This window comes from Neolamprologus multifasciatus, chromosome 22, assembly GCF_963576455.1.
Source record: "Neolamprologus multifasciatus chromosome 22, fNeoMul1.2, whole genome shotgun sequence".
NCBI lineage: Eukaryota > Metazoa > Chordata > Actinopteri > Cichliformes > Cichlidae > Neolamprologus > Neolamprologus multifasciatus.
The window spans coordinates 9,897,632-9,917,112 of NC_140459.1; the positions used below are offsets into that span (position 1 = coordinate 9,897,632).

Sequence of the window (19,481 nt, forward strand, 5' to 3'; positions counted from 1 at the left end):
AACACATTTGGACAGTGAAGGAATGTCAGGATTCTTGCTCAGAAAAAGGAGCAGAGCATGTTCCAGTCCACAAAAACTTTTTTTGTAACAAAATATCGATTTCTGCTGTCCCTGTATCGATACATTATTAGCAAACAAAATATCACGATACTACACAGTATCGATTTTTTCCCCCACCCCTAACAAAAATTAGAACCTCATTCTTTCACAGAAGAGCTTTCTGTTACAAACAAGTACAATACAATACAATTTTGTTTATATAGCACATTTAAAAAACCACAGGTAATCCAAAGTGCTTCACAGAACGAGTTAAGAGCAATAATTCCACCATCAACTATTACTGGTGTTATTGCAAAGTGTTTGGAACCACAGCAACTCCAGACCTCCTCTGTTATTAACATCAGGACAGAAAACTGTGTGCCAGGAGCTTCATGGCATGGACAAGCAGCTCCTGCAGCTGTATTGTGTAGGTGGTTCAGTACTTTTGTGCTGCCATATGTATTATGAGAATAATATTTTATGGTTAAAATGTAGCTGGAAAAAAATTAAAGGACAAAATCTGAATTACTTGGACATACTGACAATTTCTTTTTGAAAACTGAAATAACATCTTGTTTGTCTAGAAGCAGGTTTATATAATTATTTTAGCAACTCCTCCATTCTCTCGTATTTAAGGAATACGATTTTAGGAGCGCTCCCTGTTGTGCAACCAAATTTCTGTATTTCTGATTAGCAGGAAGTGGAATGGTTGGCAGAGATTGCCTCCAGCTTCACTCTGTTCAACAGCTCATTGTGTCTTAAGGCTGTGTGGTGCTGAGCAGGTGGTCTGTAGGGGTGTTTCTTTAAACCTTTAAAATGAAGCAAATCTATGAAGGTGTGAGAGAAAGCTTACTATAATGATCTGAGCTGCAAATGAAGCTCTTTATCACAATTTCACTTTAAAATATAATTTAATACCAACTTATTTTTCCTCCTATTGGTATACAAGACACCATTTTTTAAGATTTTACATCAGATTTATTTTTAATTTGAGTCTAAATGCAAAAGTAAACTACTAGATAAGCCTAATGATTTACATTCAGTTGAAAAGCTTCAAGAAACCCTGACCTTGGTGTGACTCTGTGATTAAGGGAGATTGGGAAGGAAATGCATAGCAGGTCAAAGCCAAAGCACAAGGCCAGTGCAGAAAGCTGACAAAGAGGCATCGCCAAACACTCCCGAGGGTTAGAAGAAGGTCAGTTCTGCTAAAAAACAAAGGCGGCGAGACCAGAGAAGCTCGACTTTTGTTTCAGCTTTCAAGCAACAAACAACTCTGTTCCTGTGTTCAGTGTCGGCCTTGGGTCGGTTAGCGTGCCCACTGTGATTAAGGGAAGTAGCTGCTGTAGCCGATTCTGGACGTGGATGTTTAACCACAGTCAGTGCTGAGGTCAGAGAAGTGGTTGATCATTAACGGGAAACTGATGGCAGTTTGTTGCAAATTACTGCAGCAGTGAAAAGAGAAAAAACAACACAAGACAAATCAAATCCAGAATTTGGCTTGTAAAGATAATTTTGCATCTGCTTAAAGAGTAATAAAGTCCCCATCCTCACACATTACACATTAATCAGCCAACAGGTTAAAGTAATAAGATGCAGAAGCTTTATTTATATCTGTGTCAGCACACTGAGGGATGGGAAACACCGTCTCCCTTTCCCTGCATCAGCTTCACAGGGTAAACATTTTCCACCTTGTTAAATGTACCTGCATTCACTGCGGTTGTTTACCATTAATCACACAGTGTGATGCCCGCTAAAGCTAAAACCAGGCCTGTAGGGCTTCGGTGTAAGGATCTTTTTTTTTGTATAAGATGAGGAATGCAGAGTCAGTTCAATAAACACTGAAGCTGCTAACAAGTCCGGGCATTTTCGGGGGCAGACTTGTCCAGGAACGGGAGTGAAAACTCAAGAAACCACACAGACGGATGATAAACACCACAAGGAAGGTAGCATTTGGAAGATGGTCTTACAGGTACCAGGTGTGCTTCTTTATTTGGGACTACACAGCATTTTTAATCCGCTCTCCCTCATATTGAGACACGTTTTGATTGGCTCTAGTTTTCAAACACCAACACTGTAACATGAGCACACTTCTAAAGTCTGGCTTTTATTAAATGGTTGCAAAAGAAAGGGTCTCCTGCAGGTCAACACCTCACTGTCTAGTTCTACATGTGCTTCCCCCGAGAGGGGAAATTAGAAGACACCACAAACCACCACACAGATGTTTGTGGACTACGCTGAAAAATACCACAAACAAAAAGGATGTACAGCTACAAACACAGACTGGGAAACTTCTGGTGACTGGGTGAAACCGATGGAAAGTTACTCTCAGAAGGTTTTTCCTGTTTCTTTCATTTATTTGAATGCGACAGAAACCTGTGCCCAACAAAGACGATTATGAGGGCATCCCCACAGAAACACAAATGATCATCAGACAAAACAGCAGCTTTAAAGATTACAAAAGAATGCAGAAGAATGCACAAGAGTAGGAAGACTATCGCAGAATGAAAACTTCAGCTTCCTTTTACGGTTAGGTACCCCACATTTTGGCCCCTTCTTGATTTCTTTTTTTTTCTTTTTTCTTTGCAAATTTCTCCCACTCAACTGTTTCCAAGGTTGAAAAAAATTATATTAGACAAAAATAAACCTCATAATCTCAATGTGATTTAAGTCTGACTACATCTGAAACGTGTAAATCGGAAAAAGAGCAAATAATTCCTATACTGCACTTCATAAACATTTATAACCACTTGAACTGAAACCAGCAATGGGGAAAAAAAAGTGAAACATGAGAATTTCAGTAAAAAATTAAAATTGAACACACAGTGCAGATTAAATACAAAGAGTATTATTTTTATTGAGCCATGTGTCGCTGAACTCATCTTCAGGGTTTCCACCAGTGAACTGAAAGCGCATCAGCCCACTGAGCCTAAAATCAACCCGGGCAAGACCTTCAGCGTTGTGACGTGACTAAGAACATTTATAACTCCAAATGTAATGTAAGAAAATCTGAGGTGTTTCTGTTAGTAACTGTGAATTTAAGATATTTTCAGACTTTTTAAAAATGGCCCATAAATACTCTAAAGACAGACAGTGAACGCAGCTTGGTGCACAATGTCAGAAAGATTTTTTTTAAAAAAAAAAAAAATTCTCAATCAGCAAGTTGAATTCAAGGCAACACTTTCCACTGCAACTAGGTCAAACATCCTATTTTAGACGCACAACACAGCTGACATTCACAGCTGTCGCTCAGGTGAAGGTGTTTATTTTACCACCATTTAAAACAGTACTTTCACATGTAGACGGTCAACCTATTTCCCAGTATAGAGCACAGGATATCTCACCCACCTCCTTGAACTTTAAATATCAAGTTCAGGTACACTGTGCAACAAACGCCAAAGCAAACGAACATTTTTGTATTATGTTTTTTGTTATTTCTATACACTTGTTTTTTTGTGCTACACTTTCATATAGCATATATCTTTTAGAGAAAGGGATGCTATGTATAGATCACACTTTAGTCAGAGACCTAACTTTGTAATTGAACTGCTAAAATTCACAAACTATTTCTGTCTATTCACATTTCCTGGTTCCCACTCTGTACACAGTGTGAAACAACATTATAAAGGGTTTGAAGGCAACTGTATTGTATAAATTTATAAAACAAAACCTCTGTCACATTTAATTAATTAGTATCTTAAATGTCATTGATCATTTTATGACCTGATCTAACTCATAAAGTTGTTTGTGCTGTTTTTTTTAAAGCAACAAACTTAAAAGTTAAAACTTTTAAAAATAAAAGGCAGTTGTCTCGAAACATACGATGGAATGTCGAATGCAATAACTTAATGACCAACTAAGAATTTTATTGTGCTTCTAAATCTGAATATTATTAAAGTGAAGGCTCATAGGTGCACAATTAAACTAAAGTGTCCAGATTTAACTGAAGGTCTGAGGTTGGAATCGTAGCTCTGCTCGTTTAAGCCTCGCTGCCCCCAACTGTTTACATGAGTGCAAAAATATCATGAAGATGGTGCAGGATTTTCCTCATCGCTGTGACGCTGTTGAGGTTGCCGACCTCCCTCCTTGCTAATGTAGAGGATCAAAAGGACATTTGTGGCTGTGCTTCTTCACCAGGTCTGGAAAAAAAACAAAACAAAACAGACCACCAAGGGTGAAGCGGCCGACGCCTCGACGTAGTGCGAGACGAGCTGCATCTTACAGTTACGACATTTTTGTTGTTTTTATTTGTTTTTGTTTTTGTTTTTATCTGAAGCACCAGAAACCTTACACTGGATGCTACCAAGCTTGTCCTATTCAATCCTATAAGCTCTGATAGGCCAGTCAGTGTAGGTTGATGTTAAACATTTTAGTATTACATGCACTTTATTATAGATGTATGAACTCTTTTGGCTCAAATGATATTCTGAATTTTAATATTTCTCCTCACCAGCCATCGCTCAACTGTAAACACAAGCTTAAAGATGATACATGCTCATTTCTCGTTTGGACTAGCTTTGCATGACTCAAAGTTCAAAGTAATCCTTATTTGTCTTACATCAGGCCTTGCTGGAGCCTCTGAGGTAATATTTGTCTGAAACAAGCTGCTTTATCTACTCTCTCTTTAGATCTGTCTCCTGATTAGCTGCCCCACAGAAAAAAGAAAGCCTAAACATGGGGCTTCTGTGCTCACACCCAGAGCTGCCCAAGGTGACCATACTGGGGACATCTGCTTTCACCTACATCACACAGAGTCCAGAGAGAAGAAAACTTGAGTCTTTAGCGTCATTTAAAGCCTGAGCTAATGACTAACAGTGATTACTTATACACGACTTGATTAGCTGAAATTTTGGCCATGTTTAATAAGAGTTTTCCCACTGTGACAGCTGATATGTAACAGAAAGTATCACAGTTTGAAAACATCTATTTGACCTGCGAACCACAGACCAATTTGAATGTGAAAATTGTGCATATGATACAAAAAAGTGAGTAAAGCTCCCAGCAGAAGTGCACGGGCATTACTTCCATTTAGTTTGTTAGCTTGTGGGCATGAATCCAGTATGCAAGTCGCTTTTAATTGCTGAGGATAAATTCACAGCGGATAAATTGAGGTTGATGCACTTGTACTGTTTACGTTAACAAAACTAAGCACACCAACTGTTATTTGTATTGCTGCTTGCGTTTCTGTGTGTGTGTGTGTGTGTGTGTGTGTGTGTGTGTGTGTGTGTGTGTTCCTCTGAAGGGGAAACCACTGCAGCAGAGCTAAGAGAGCAGCTGTTTGACAAAAGTAAACAAAGACTCAGAGGAGGGAGGACAGGAGTTCCTAACTTCCTGCACTGTTACCCACAACCTGCGTCACGAGATCATTCCTGACTGCGAACACAAACACATGATCTATATACTGAAGGGAGCCTGATGCAACCCTGGCAGTAAAGAAAATTAAAAAGTTAATATTTAGTTTGGAAGTTCAGCTTCTTTAATCAATCTTAAAGCCTTCCCATGAGGGTAAATGATTCACTGTTCACCTGGGACCAGGGTTTTCCTTCTTTGTGTCTCACAGGAGGAAAAATGCTCTGTGTGCGATGGTTTGTTATGACTGAGACAAAAATACAGCCAGCGAACGCTCTCCTAGAGCGGCCCACAAATTCAACAGAAACAAAACAAACTCACAGTTCCTTCCTCTCGGCCGTTTGTTTGGATCTGCGTGTTTCTTATTCAGTCCCACAGTTAAACACCAAGTGACCAGTTTATCAGTCACTCCAGGTCCTCCAAGTGCTTCTGGAAGTATTTATTCATCTTAAACTGAACACCCTGTTCTTATAGTGTTGAAAGATTTTTCTCTTTCTACAAAAAAAATAATAATAATAGTAATTTATAGAAATTAAGCATCAGTGATCCTGCTTTGAACATCGGTTGGTTGTTACTTTTATCCAGTTTAATGCTGAAACTCCAGTCTGACACCAGCATTGAACTCCTGGCAACAGCAACAAAAAAAAAAATCCTAGTAACAATGAGCCAATAGAAATCATGATTAACTGACATTTTATGTCGTTTAAAGTTTAAAATAGATTGTGGTAGCCAGAGACTGCATATAAAAGTAGGATGTAGCCACTGTGGCATCACTCATTGGTGTCTGGACTGAAAGTTAGCATGCTGGGGTTTTTTTGAGCGGTCATGTGGTCATGTCACACAAGAGGGTAGACCACTAAGTTAGATGGTTGTTGCTTCCTGCTCGGAAAAATTAAGCCAATGTGGAAATCCCTTAAACCTGCATTCTGTCTGAAAGGCACCAGATGGCAATAGCTGTGGTTGCAAAAAGACTTCAAGTCCTATAAAAGGCCTCTGAAAAAACATAAAATGTCTCTTTCTTGAACTCTGGAAACACTTTGCTGCTGAGTTTGCAGGCTTAGTCACTGATTTGGGGTCATACTGAATAACCCATTTTATTCAGTATTCAGTTTTATTTTTTTAAGGAGCATTAGCCGTTAAATTTTCCACTCGCTCATTGGCTGACGACTTGTCATTCACAAGTTGTCAACCAAAAAGCAAGCAGTTTCCAACCCAGACCCACCCCTCATTTTCACGTCCAGTTTCGTACAATCAAGATGGCCACAGCAGAAACCTTCAACTCAAAGGGGTCATAACAGAAATTCAGAAACCAGCGGGGGACATCATGGTAGTTGCAACCATACTGTCTCTGAGTTATTGCTCGCTAGCTTGAACATCTATGCATGGGCACGGCACAGACATAGATACCTGCTGATTCACGCCAAGTAACAAACCAGTAAAATATTTAACTTTCAGTCGCCAAGCGCTAGAGCACGGACTTCTTGGATGTCTGTACCACACAGCGAGCCGTATTATTAGTCAGATATTTTCACTGAAAGCACTACAAAAGGCACAAACACAGTCAAAAGGTCCAGCTCTGTGACTCCAATAAGCAAGGGTGAGGGCAAGAAAAACTCTAAGAGGGCATTACGTGTTAATACCCGGTTGTTTTATGTACGTTTGCTGTAAACAAATTTGACATTTTAAAACACAAGTCACTGGGAAAAAGCTCATTTTTGTAGCAAGCCTCAAGTGGCCACTAGAGGAACTGCGACTTTGAAGATTTGGACATTTGTGGGTTGAAAAGATGAGTTGACAGACAATTTAAAATGAAAAAACATCATCTTTTTTCGACTGGCGGGTAATTCTCACTCACAGAAAAACATCACTGATACATGGCTATAACTACCTCCGCCAAGAAGGTTGTGTGTGTGGGTGGGTTGCTTGCTTGGCTGGATTACTCAAAAAGTTATGGATGGATTTAACCAGAGATTGAAGTTAATCACTTTTAAGTTGGGCCAGTCTACCAGGATCTTGATGTGGACTCATCTCCACTGTGAGAAAAGGCTATATTGGACATTTGCCATCATAACACCACTTCATAACTTCAACAATTTGGCACAAACTAATCTGGATTCATGCACAGCTGGGGGCACATTTTCAGCCTTGGAGGAGGAATGCTGTTCTCAGGTGTGCTTGTTTCTTTTTCAAATAAATCCTCATGCTTTGGTCTTTTTAGATTTTAACCTTAAGATAACACGCAAAGGAATGCAACAGATATGATTAATGGTTTCCACTTTTAGAACACTTCTACCTCCGTGGTGCTTAAAGTAGTTTACATTTCTCAGTTATTCTCACACAGAGAGCAGACCTGGGAGTCAGTTTGGGTTTTTGCACAAGGACGTTTTGACATGTGGAAGAAGCGGGGACAAAACCACCATTAAACTGAGGTTAGTCGCAAGCACGTCGTATCACCTGAGCCTTAGCCTTAAAAAAAAACAAACAAAAAAAACAAACAGCTCCTCTCTGAAGTATATAAATTAATGAAGCTTAAAACTCATCTTTGCTTTTCTTTTTCCACTAAAAGCTTCACCACGGGGCTCACACTTCTGTAAAATATGGCTTAAAACAATAAAAACTAACTTTAAGAAAACAGAAATAATGTAACCAAGACTCTGAAAACATTCGTTCCTCGTTTCCTAACAGTATAATGTTTGTCAAGTCAGATTTTAGTTGACTGGAGGGAAAATTTTTTACTGTGCTTCTTTTTATATCCCAGGCAGATGCTGCCAAGCCTGTAAGGCAGAGAGGACCTGAGAAAAGAATTAAACAGCACCTCCTTGCTTGATGAATTACTGCAGTGTTAATATGCAAAGGAAATTCTGTGTTAAGCAGGGTGTTTTTTTAAAACTTGGGCATTGAGCATCATCATGTGACAGCTTCAGGGCAGTCTGAAGAGGCTTCTTTGAGTTTCCAGAAAAAGAAATTCTCCACAGCAGTGTTTAAGCATGTGATTGCACGCCATGCAATTAGCACTTCCTGTCTGATAAAGAAAACCCCTTGAGAGCAGAGCCCTGAGGAGAGGTGATGAACTGGGTCAAAAGGCACGAGGAGACGCCAACAAGTCATCAAGTGATGAGGAAGTGAAGTGGGTACTCCCCACAAGATGTTCAGAAATGTCACCAGAACGGAGGATGGAAATAAATCAGCACTTAGCTGACACTGTACTGCATTTAAAAGATGAGAAACACAGAGAGACTTTTACTTTAAACTGAGTAAAGAGTTGCATTTAAACTGTAAGGTTTGATTTTACCACCACAACAGAACATCTGACCAAAAATAAAGAGCCAAATCGTAAATTTTGAACACACTTTTATGTAAAAATTCTCCCACAGTGCAGTTGTTTCTACACTCGCGTCCACATTAAAATGTCAAAACAGTTAATTCTCCTCCTACTGAACAACAATAAGCCGAGCAGCCACAGAAACCCACCGAACAACTAACATTTCCATTTAAGTAAAAACCTTTTAGCCTTTTCTAATGTACAGTTTATTAGAGCAGACTGCCATAAAACAATGTCTCGAGCTATAGTTTTCATTCAGAAATTACACATAGACTTCACGTAGGCAGGCTCAGACCAGCACCGTATGTGATTAATTTATGAGCTTTAAGGCCTCTCTGACCACAGCCTACAGCAGGTGGAGAGGCTGGTTAAGAGCGCTGCTACGCCGAGCTAACCAAAGCTGCAGAGCAGAACAGGGACTCCTGTCTCCACCTGCAGCCCAAGACTGTGCAGTTGGGGCTCAGACTGAAATATTTGCAGAGGAAAACTTATGTTTCTTACAACACATGCACAAAAACACCAACAACTATCTGCTATAAGGACAATCCAAATCTGTGGAAACTCCTCCTAGTTTACTAGCAAACAATGAAAAGCTGCACCACTGCCAAATGTTATCTCTGTAATATCACAGCCACAACTTTACATTTCATACATTTGCTTACAAAAAAAAAAAAAAAAGCAAATTGAACTTTCGGAGTCAACTAAAGTGGGCTGAATACATCAAACAAACCTACAAAGAGTCAAAATGATCAGAAAACCTAAAAGAAAATATAAAAAATATGCTCACAAAGCTGGACAGTAATGATAAAACCAACATCAGCATTTGTACTGGATAAATGCTGAAAAATGAAGAGCTGATAAAACACACAGACACAAATCAATTAAAAAACATCAATATCAGCATCAGCTTTGAGCCAGCTTCTTTAAAAGCACCTGTATCGGCTCAGATTTCCACAATCAGTTCATCTTTCACACAAAGAACCACAAATCAACTTTAACAAGGCAAGAAAAAAAAAAGTTCAAACACAGAAAATGGCTTGAGGGAGACATCACCCAGACAAACAGAATAAATGTGCAGGCTACCCTCACACTGCTGCTCCGGTCTGATTTTCTCTCCTTTGTTTTTAAAAACATTCCTGAGCTGACACAATAATAGAGCATCACAGGCAAAACCAGCGTTCACGATTTCATTTGTAAGCTGATTCAGATTAAAGAGGATAAACAGAGTCAACTTAAACTTACGAGCTTCTCTCATATAGAGCTGCGTGTGGATGAGGAGCTGGAGCCGGGAGCGGTTTCACTGTGACACAAATGGCTTTACTGAAACCAAAATTTCATGAAGTAAAAGGTCACAAGACTTGTGGCAAAACACTCAGGTGAGCGATGGAAAGGTCACGTGTTCTGTATACAACTAATATAAGAAGCACATATGAAAGCGAACCTAATAAGAAGTGAAAAATATCAGATTCGGTGTGGTTTGTGGTGTTCAAATAGTCATGATAGAACAGATCTGCGTCATACGTGTGCAAAAAACATCAGGTTCGGTTCACCTTCTGCTTCAAGGACAACTTCAAGAAGCCAAAACACAACTATGAAGACAAGAATTTCATTCTTTGCACATTTTTACTCCTTAAAATAAAAAATAAAAACAATTCTGGCCATTCAAGATCTTCTAAGCACACCCTTGAAATAACGATCAGCTGCGCTCATCAAATTTCTGCTAATCATCCTCTGAAACTCTGAAATTCAAATTCCACAAACACTGCAGCAGCTGCAGCACCGCCGTCTGCACCAACACCATTTAAACAGACTCGAGCATCGTTCGACCGCCATTTCTATCGTCCTCTGTCGGGCAAAGTAATGAACTGTTGTAAAGCTCAATTATTTATGTGGTTTGTCCAAAGAGGCTCCACGAGGAGCAAAAAAACAAAACACACACACACAGAGGAAGTGTTTATAAGATAAACAGAGGGACTCTGGCTGGCTGCTTGTGGACAAATCTGTGAGGATTGACTGCTGGGGAATGGCAGTGATGCACATTTTCACACCCAGCATGTAACGCTGCACATTTGTCGATCTGTGAACTGCAAACGTCTGTTGACACACAAATCTGTCAATTCTCGACATAACAAGGAATCCTTCAAGCCAATTGGTGCTCCGCAGGAGGATGCTTTGACTTAAGCATGCCTCCATCAGGCCTTTATTCTTCAACTTTGTTAAATGTATGTATTCAAGTAAATATCTGCCCATTCACAAGCGCCAAACACCGCCTGTAATGCACCGTTGTGTAAGAGGTGACAGGCCCTGGAGGACATGAGAGCCACTGAGGGAGATTAAAAGCAAAACACTGGCTCGCTTTATGTTAATACTGCGCTTTGAAAGGCAAACAAAAGCCACAATTCTCTGTTTACATTAATGAACTCGGGACACAAAGATGTGAAAGCAAAAATGCATCACATCACAATTTAAAATAAAAAAATGAAAATGGGGATACAAGTTTTACATGAAGCGTTTGGTGGCAGGGAGCACCGGGGTGTCTCAGGTGAACCGATAACTGACCGGCGATAAAATAAGCCTCTCTGTTTGTCTCGCTGCAGTGACCAGAGGGAGGGCATGCCAATAAAGCAGCCACTACTGAAAAGTTGTGTATCATCTACCTTAAACTTGATCCATAACATGAAGTAAAGCAAGGTGAGAGGAAAGAAAAGGGCCTGATCAGGGTAACCGGGATAGTCAGAAACACAATCATCATATCACCGGAACATAAAGATAACCATACAATATTTTAAAATTCTATTATATTTATTATTAGATTAGTCCCTTTTCTTTTGTACTTTTAATGTAATTTACAAAAATACACAAAATTAAAATTAAAGATGAATTTTACTGACGACATTATTTATTATTTAAGTCTATATCCTACAGCAGAATTTTTATCTTTGAGTAATAAGAACTAATACTCTGAGATCTCCAACCACCACAGGGCGGAGCCTACGAGATTAGCTTTGTGGCAGTTTCCATGAACGAATCAAACCTGTGTGTTTATTTTTACTACCAAGTTTCCTCAACCTAACCAAGTAGTTTTGTGGCCTCAGCTAAACCAGAGTGTGACTGAAAACTCAACAAAAAAAAAAAAAAAATTGCATAACATCTGAAAATAATAATTTTAATATTTGCTTTCGGTTTCACACGGGACACAATGCCCAGTCTCACGCAGGAGGAAGTTCTGCTTTTGAGCCTTTTATCCACCAAAGCCTCGTCTTCAGAAGAGCTCTAAAGGGTTTAACGTCCCCTCGCGTCCAATGCCAAGTTGCAAAGTTGAGATCAAAGCAACACAATTGTTCAGCTGCACTGATGGTTGCAGAGCAACATTACTAAGAAGATCAGGAGATCGGTGTAAAGGCAAACTACTGACCTGTGCACGCTGTGAGTGCAGGTATATGTACCACGTGTGCACTGGTAAACTACACAGGTTATTTTGTTTGTCTAGAAACACAGAGCACAAAACCAGCATCAGGGTTACTTTTCCGGCACACGAGCTGTCAGCAGGCCAACTTTGCAGAAAATCTCAAATTTTAGGCTGCAAATGAGCACAAAGACTGTAAATTAAACTCTCACAAGGCGACCGCATTAGCCCGAAAAACAGCAACAAAGCGCACTGACGTCTGTACGCAGCATGAAGACGATAACAGCAAATGGAGGAACCAAAACTACTTCACCATCTCATGAAAAAAAAATTCCTGGAGGAGTTCAAGGAGAAACAGCACAACTTAACCCAAACACTGGAGAGCTATTCCAACACTACCCTCAGTTCTCAGATAAGCATAAATAATTTTATCACAGCAACAACCAGCAAGGCTGTAGTTCCTCTTATTCAGCTCATGCCTTGCTCCTCTCTTCATCTTCTTCTTCTTCTTCTACGCCTGACATTTCAGGAAATAAAGATGCTATTTTCAATCGACTCACACATCTTGAAGGAAGAAATACAACCAGATGGCGAGTTAACAGAGCACTTCCCCTTAAAAATTCCATCCAAACCAACACGTCTTATAGCCGAAAGTATCTCAGGAAACCTCGAACCAGGACGGTCGCTAACTCACCTTTTAAATTCTTGGGGTTGTTCTGCTTGGTGCGCGGCATCTTTCCGCCTCAGTTCACAGGTGCATCTTGAGGGGTGGGGGGGGGGAGTGGCTGTTAACCTTGAGGTGAGTCGACTCCTGAGCAGTCTTGGCACATCTAGAGGGGAATAAACAAACACACACATATACTGTGAATACATCAAGTCTGCAGAGGCCAAACATGAGCTCCACAGATCAATGAGGCACTGTGCAGCCTCTCCTGCTCCCACTTGGCAGCTGTCTGGGAGTCCAGGACAGAGCGGCTGATTGAGCGTGCTCCTCAAACAGGTGCCCGGGTCGGAGTTTTTCCCCCATTTCAGGGCCGCCTTGAAACTACGTGCAGTGCTGCGCGGTGAGGCTCGGCCTGCTCTCTGCTGTCAGAGGGGAGGAGGTGTGAAGACATTCTGTCGATATCAACATAACCCTGCAGCGGCTGCTATCTGCCGCTCTGATCTCGAGGCTGACACAGAAATGATAGAGTTACTGCTCATCACTTTAACGAACGTCAGCGTGGATCTCAAATCATGCAAACTATACATCCCCCCCCCCCCCCCCCCCCCAGCATCAGGCAAAGAAGTGCCAGAGATCTTTCTGTCAAAGTTCAGTCTTGCAGGTCTGCATCCTCCATCGATTGTTTTCGCACTGATATCAATCGATGACCTTTCCCTAAATGGAAGATTAGAAGCTTATTATGGCTGCAATGCAAATTCCGGCTGACAGAAAAAGGTGGGTGTTCAAGTTAAATGTTACCCAGATGTCAAACCCACGGAGCTACCTGACATGCACAAGCAACCGCAGAGCAAACGCTCCCCCTCTGCGCAGACAGGAAATCACTAAAAATCATGAATAAAACCTCTCATTTAATGGCACCATTAGCCTTCCTTTGCCCTTGCATCATCTCCACCACCGTGTCCCCAAAACACCCCCCTTACCCCTGCAGGAGACGTGCACGTTGCAGTGAGCAGCAGTGCTTCAGGAATCAAGTCTTTTGTTTCTTCCCCCCTCCTCTCTTCCTCACCAATGTTACATAACACTTACTACAACTGGATGATGATGATGATGGTGATATTTTGTCTCCATACAGTTGGTACATGTGGCGCTAGAGCAATGACATCATCTCACGGTACTCACACTCGCTGCAGCAGGTCGCACAAAAACACATGCAAGCTCGGCTTCAGCAGACGCATGAAGAGGGGCTCCTCGCCGGGTGGTGTTTGTGCGCAGGGGTCGACGGCGCGGACGAGCTAGAGGAGCAGGAGGAGAGAGACGTTTCGTCTGTCTGTCAGTCCGTCTGCCAGCCAGCCTGACTGCTTGCCTGTGTGTTTGTGCGCGCACAGATATGCGAGGAAACACCCCGATACTAACACGAGAGAGAGAGAGAACGAGAGCGAGGGAGAACAACATACAATGCTGCTTCCCGTTCAGGTGACCAAAGAGTGATGATTTCACACCTGAGGGGCGAAATGCAAAAGCAGCCCCCACTGGCTCTGAGTGCGTTAATCACAAGACTGAGAAATATTAAGCATTAGATGCAGAGCGGGCTGCAGGAGCATGTGTGCTCCGGGTTCATGCAGTGCAGTCATTAGAAGCACACCAGAGCTAAAAAGAAAAAAAAGGGAATTACTGGCATTTAACTGTGTGCAATGAAGTCAGCAAAAACAATGCGTGGGAATAGCGTATTTTGCGCCTGTTGCAACACGTGAACGCCCTGTGAGGGAGGGAGGAGCCAGGGAAAACCCCTCGCTTGTCGCTGCAACAGCGCTCGAATGGGACGCTTCCCTTTATCCAACAAAATGCAGTCAGATTCCAGTTCAGCCACACACACAAATACACACGTTTGTCACGGCAACAGCGGACACACAAACAAACTGAGGAGCAGCAGGTGTAGCTGCTTGGCTTACCTCCAAGTGCAACAGCGGGCACTGCGCAGAGAGGCGACCCCGGCAAGCGCAAGTTTTTTTTTTCTTTTTTTCTGTGCTGCAGGGTCCAAAAACAACACTGCGCAAAAAACAAATAATAAAATAAATGCACAAACAGACTCACACCTCTCCTCTCTCAGTAACAGACCCCCCTTCCTCCTCCTCCCCCTCCTTCTCCCCCCACTCAAAGTTAGCGACGGGCTAAAACCGGGCAACACACAACACAGCTATAAAAGCATGTCGGACTGTCTCCGGCTGCAGCAGCCGCGCTCGACCTTTAGCAGCCGCAAACGCGCGCGGGGGAGCAAAGAGAGCGCGCGGGACGCGGTGATACTCACAGGTGCGGGTTTGACTCGTGTCAGGGCCGCAGCACACCTTTTAGAGTAAGAAGGGGATCCGCTGTTTTTTCTCCCTTCACCTTCTCTCTCACTTTCTATTGCAGGAAACAGACAGGCCTACTGACGTCAGCGGGGGTCCCGTCTCCGCCTCCCAGCCACGAGGGGTGTCCTCCCAGGCCAGCGGGGGACTCCCGACGGCCGCCACGTTAGCGCAGGCCCCGACGCCTCCTCGTCGATGCCCCTTCAGTGAGCCGCACCTCCTCCTCTTCCTCCCTGTGCTCGCTCCCTCCACGTCTGCAGGTGAGGCGCCGCATTCCGCGTCGCTTGTTGCAAACCCCCCTGCCGGACCCCCACTCAGCCTCTCCTCTGCACATAGCTCAGGACTGACGGTTTTCCCGGAGGTTCCTTGTTGTCAGGTCACGTTGTGCCCCTCCGCCACTACCGGCCGGGCTTCCCCGTGCACGAATCCAGCTGCACGGACGTGAACGGGGGTTGGGGGAGGACTTCGTGCACCAGGACCGCTGTCCGTGGCGGTAAACAAAGGAGAGGGATAAACCGTGGCATGCACGGGTGCCGAACAGCCTCTGAAATGCATACAGTTCAAAATGACTCACCGAGAAGGCCTATTTTATGGGATTTCTTCCTCCACTAACATATAAAGCCACAAACACCAGTGAAAGTGTGGATATTCAGGTGCCTTTATTCCCAGTTACAAACTAAGTGATTTTGTTACCTCATATGGGTTTAATTCCCAGGCTGGGAATCTCCATCTGAAACCTAAATCAGATTTGAAACTGTGGGAGATCGGGTTTCAGCCTGTTCAGCCACAAGCCTCCAAAAGATGGAAAATCTGGAAAATCTTTTCCTACATATAATTAAAATATATAGTGACTCGTTTACTGCAAGCTTTATTTGTTATTCCATGCTCTGTACATTTTTTTTTATCAGTTACAGATACTTTAAATTTAAATTTATTTATTTATTTATTTATTAGTATGCGTCTTTCTTATTTATTTTGCGGATGGGTCTCAATTATTTGTGTCGATAATGTAAAACATCTAAAAAATATTATATATTTACATATTTATGTATCTGTATTTTGTATTCAGTGTTAGTTTTTGTGCTTGATCTCCTGACGAATACAAATAATAAAGAAAACAGTCCTATACTAATACTCCAGGGCAGAAATCTATTTTTAGGACTGATTTTGATTTCATATTGTTATTATAAAACTATTAAAGGGTTTCATTAAAGGTCCCTTTTCTGCAGCACAAATACAATGACATTGCTGTACAAAAATTAAAACAACATTGTGTAAAAACAGGAAGCGTGCTGCTGCTGCACTTGAGTGAGTAAAATGTTAAATGTGATTTGAATCAGTGGTTGCAGGTGTGTCTTTCCTTCAGTTAGTGTTCATATGTCTGTTTGAAATATGAACATGTCTCTCCAGATATGTACTCTAAGTCTGTAGCTGTAGCATCGAAGGGGCCAGTAAGAGTCTTACTGGCCCTTGTTATCAGTGTTGCCAACTTAGCGACTTTGTCGCTATATTTAGCGAGTTTTCAGACCCCCTTAGCGACTCTTTTTCTAAAAAGCGACTAGCGACAAATCTGGCGACTTTTTCTGGTATTATTGGAGACTTATTTATGACGACTTTTTGACGTGAAAACGCGTATCGCTCTCACTCTCAACAAGCAGCGGTGCTGCCGTGGGCGCCTCACCCGTGCCAAAGCGCTCACGGGTGGAGGATAGTCCTCCCCCAGCTGCTATCAGGGCAGGAGACGTTCACACCTGTGCGTCCAAACTGCAAATGAATCGCGCATGAGTTCTTCTTTTACTGTTAGGCTGTTTTGTGGATCACAAGGTTTAAAACTACTTATAAACACACACTCTCACACACAAAGTAACTCCACCAGAGTGCCAATTTCGGGTCACTTTTGCCAGTCCAGGCCTGGATAAAGGAGCAGGGTTGGAATTGTGACATTAAAAAACAATAATTGCTAAAATAAATTTAATTTGTAGTTCTAAATAAATTCTAACTGCATTTAGGACGTTTTTTACTCACTTTATGTCTCTTCCACAACGTTATTTCTCTCTCCAACAACGTAGGTTACAATTACATTAGCATGACAAATTATGCAAATTAGGCGATGACGTCATTTGGCGACTTCTAGCGACTTTTAGGACAGCCAATAGCGATTTTCCTTACTAAGGAGTTGGCAACACTGCTTGTTATATGTGGCTTATGATTTCCTCCACAGTAACCTAAAAAAAGCACCCACCAGTTCTCCTGAGCTGACAGGGAAAAGTTTGATAAACAATTCATCTCTGCTGGGAGGTTTTCATCTGTTCAATATTCAGAGTTTAATTGATTGTTTGTTGTTTTTATGTGATCGCTTGTGGGTTTTCAAGCGTAACATACCAATTAATGCAGCAATGTCTACGTATCACAATTTGTGACACCGCTTTTCTTTTTTGGATTGATGCGTTCCCTCTAGAAAGTCTCGATAACATGCGTACTACAGACACGATATATATTCAGTTCAGACACTAAAGTTTCAGATTATAGTTCATAAAGTAATTCTTTTGGATTAATTACCCAACATTATCCTCTCAAAACTGTATTTAGCTATTTAAGCTAGCCGGCAGTTCGTCAGCAGGAAAGCTAACAGGTGGGCTAGCATTAGCTAACATTAGCTTAAAGAAAAACAAGGTTGGATTTGATCCTGAAAACTAAACGCTCCCTCCATTAAACACTTGCTGATGTAGACTGTAGTTCTCTCTAATAAGAAGCTTGGAAAGCACTGGACTTCTTTACATTTCGTGAAGGCGTTTCACCACTAATTGAGTAGATAATATTTAGGCTGGATGGCTTAGCTATATCAAAGTCAGAAATTCCTTTGTTACAGGAGTTAAAAATTCAATTTAACAAAGCAAAGGTACTTTATTAGCAAGGGGTCACCATAGCTGATGGATTCACATATCTGATTTTACACAGGAAGCCCCTCCTGACACAGTCCTCCCATTTGTCCAGGCTTTAAGACAAGCATTAGGAGTAAACCAGGAGAGTTTATATCTCTCAGTCTTAAACTGGGAATTTTTGCAAGTTAGCCGAATATGTTAACCATTACACCATATAGCTTAAATAATGCATACATGTGTTTTTTTAAACAGATTTTCTGCCTTTTTTGTTTAATTGCTAATTACATTAAACACTCAAAAATGATGTTGAGCACAGTAAAGAACATGCCAAAGCAACAGGTGGCAATATAACCCTAACTGTATAGAAGTGTTGGTCAATCAGAAGCCCACAAATAATACTGACACACATTACAACAAAATAATAATAAATCAAAAAAGGTGCACACTTTCATTTTTCCTCATGCCTGTTGAAAAAAATCAAGTTTCTAACAATCTTCACCCTGGAAGGAGTTTTAAGAAGAATAATTTTTGGTCACCAAATAATATTTACCAAATTATCGATGTATATGTGAACAGGGCTTAAGCAGTATATGTACAGTACTGTATTTTCACCAGGAAAATGAGAACTAGGTTTAGCTATTTAATTTAATGCACAAACATCAATGGAAATTTACTATAAAAGGCAAAAACAGAGTTTGTATAATCCTAATGAGCTTGAAAGTCCATATTTGGTATGACCTCCTTCACTCTCCAACACAGCCTGAACGCTCTTAGTTAAGCTTCCTTGTCATTTCTTTAAGTAGTCTTCAGGAACAGTGCTCCAGGCTTCTTGAAGCTAATTCAAAGCTCTTCTCTGAATCTTGGATGCCTTTTGTTCTGTTTTCTGTCAAAATGACTCCACAGTGCTTCAGTACTGGTGAGGTGCGGGCTGGCCAATCCACGACTGATAGTGTTTGGTTGTATGTTTTTCTATCCAGGTATGCTTTTACTCTACTGGCACTGTGTTTGGGCTCACTGTCGTGCTGTAAAATGAAGCTACTGCCTAATATAACACAAAGAAATCAGACTTTTGCACGGTACTGGAAACGTACATTAAAATTTAAAAAACTATAACAAATTAAAATATTTCAAAACTTTTCCCCACCTGCCTGACAGAAAATCTCCAGCATTTTGTAGCATATTTTTTAAACATCTCAGCTTCCTCAGGAGATAGCGCCTGCTCACCCACCTGTTGTATAAAGGCTGTTTGTATCTTCCAGTTCTGCCAGCCTGTTGTCAATGCGCACACCCCATCACCACATCAACATCCTGTGTTTTTGGCCACCCATTTCCTTCTAAAGCTGAACTCTTGTTTAACCCTAGCATGCTAAACTTATCACGGGGGAAGAACTATCCAAATACATATTGTTTTTTATTTTCTCGTCCTCAACATGAGCTCGTTGGACCTCACTTGGAATTGTTCACTAGGCATCACATT

The 19,481-nt window shown here is 41.4% G+C and overlaps 1 protein-coding gene across 4 annotated transcripts in view; it reads right to left on the reverse strand.

Annotated features, from left to right (window-relative positions):
• Positions 1-15,203, reverse strand: part of hivep1 (HIVEP zinc finger 1) — a 67,051-nt gene extending 51,848 nt beyond the window's left edge. The window contains exons 1-2 of one of the 4 annotated variants that reach the window (XM_085149857.1): positions 15,083-15,203; positions 12,808-12,943 (exon numbers count right to left, since the gene is read on the reverse strand). In XM_085149857.1, coding sequence (XP_085005983.1) covers positions 12,808-12,847 — 40 coding nt within the window. In that variant the 5' untranslated portion in view covers positions 12,848-12,943; positions 15,083-15,203. Of the gene's footprint in view, positions 1-12,807; positions 12,944-13,863; positions 14,889-15,082 lie in introns of those variants that run through there. The other 3 variants (XM_085149861.1, XM_085149860.1, XM_085149859.1) reach the window with 3 other exon arrangements.
• Positions 15,204-19,481: the final 4,278 nt, after the last annotated feature.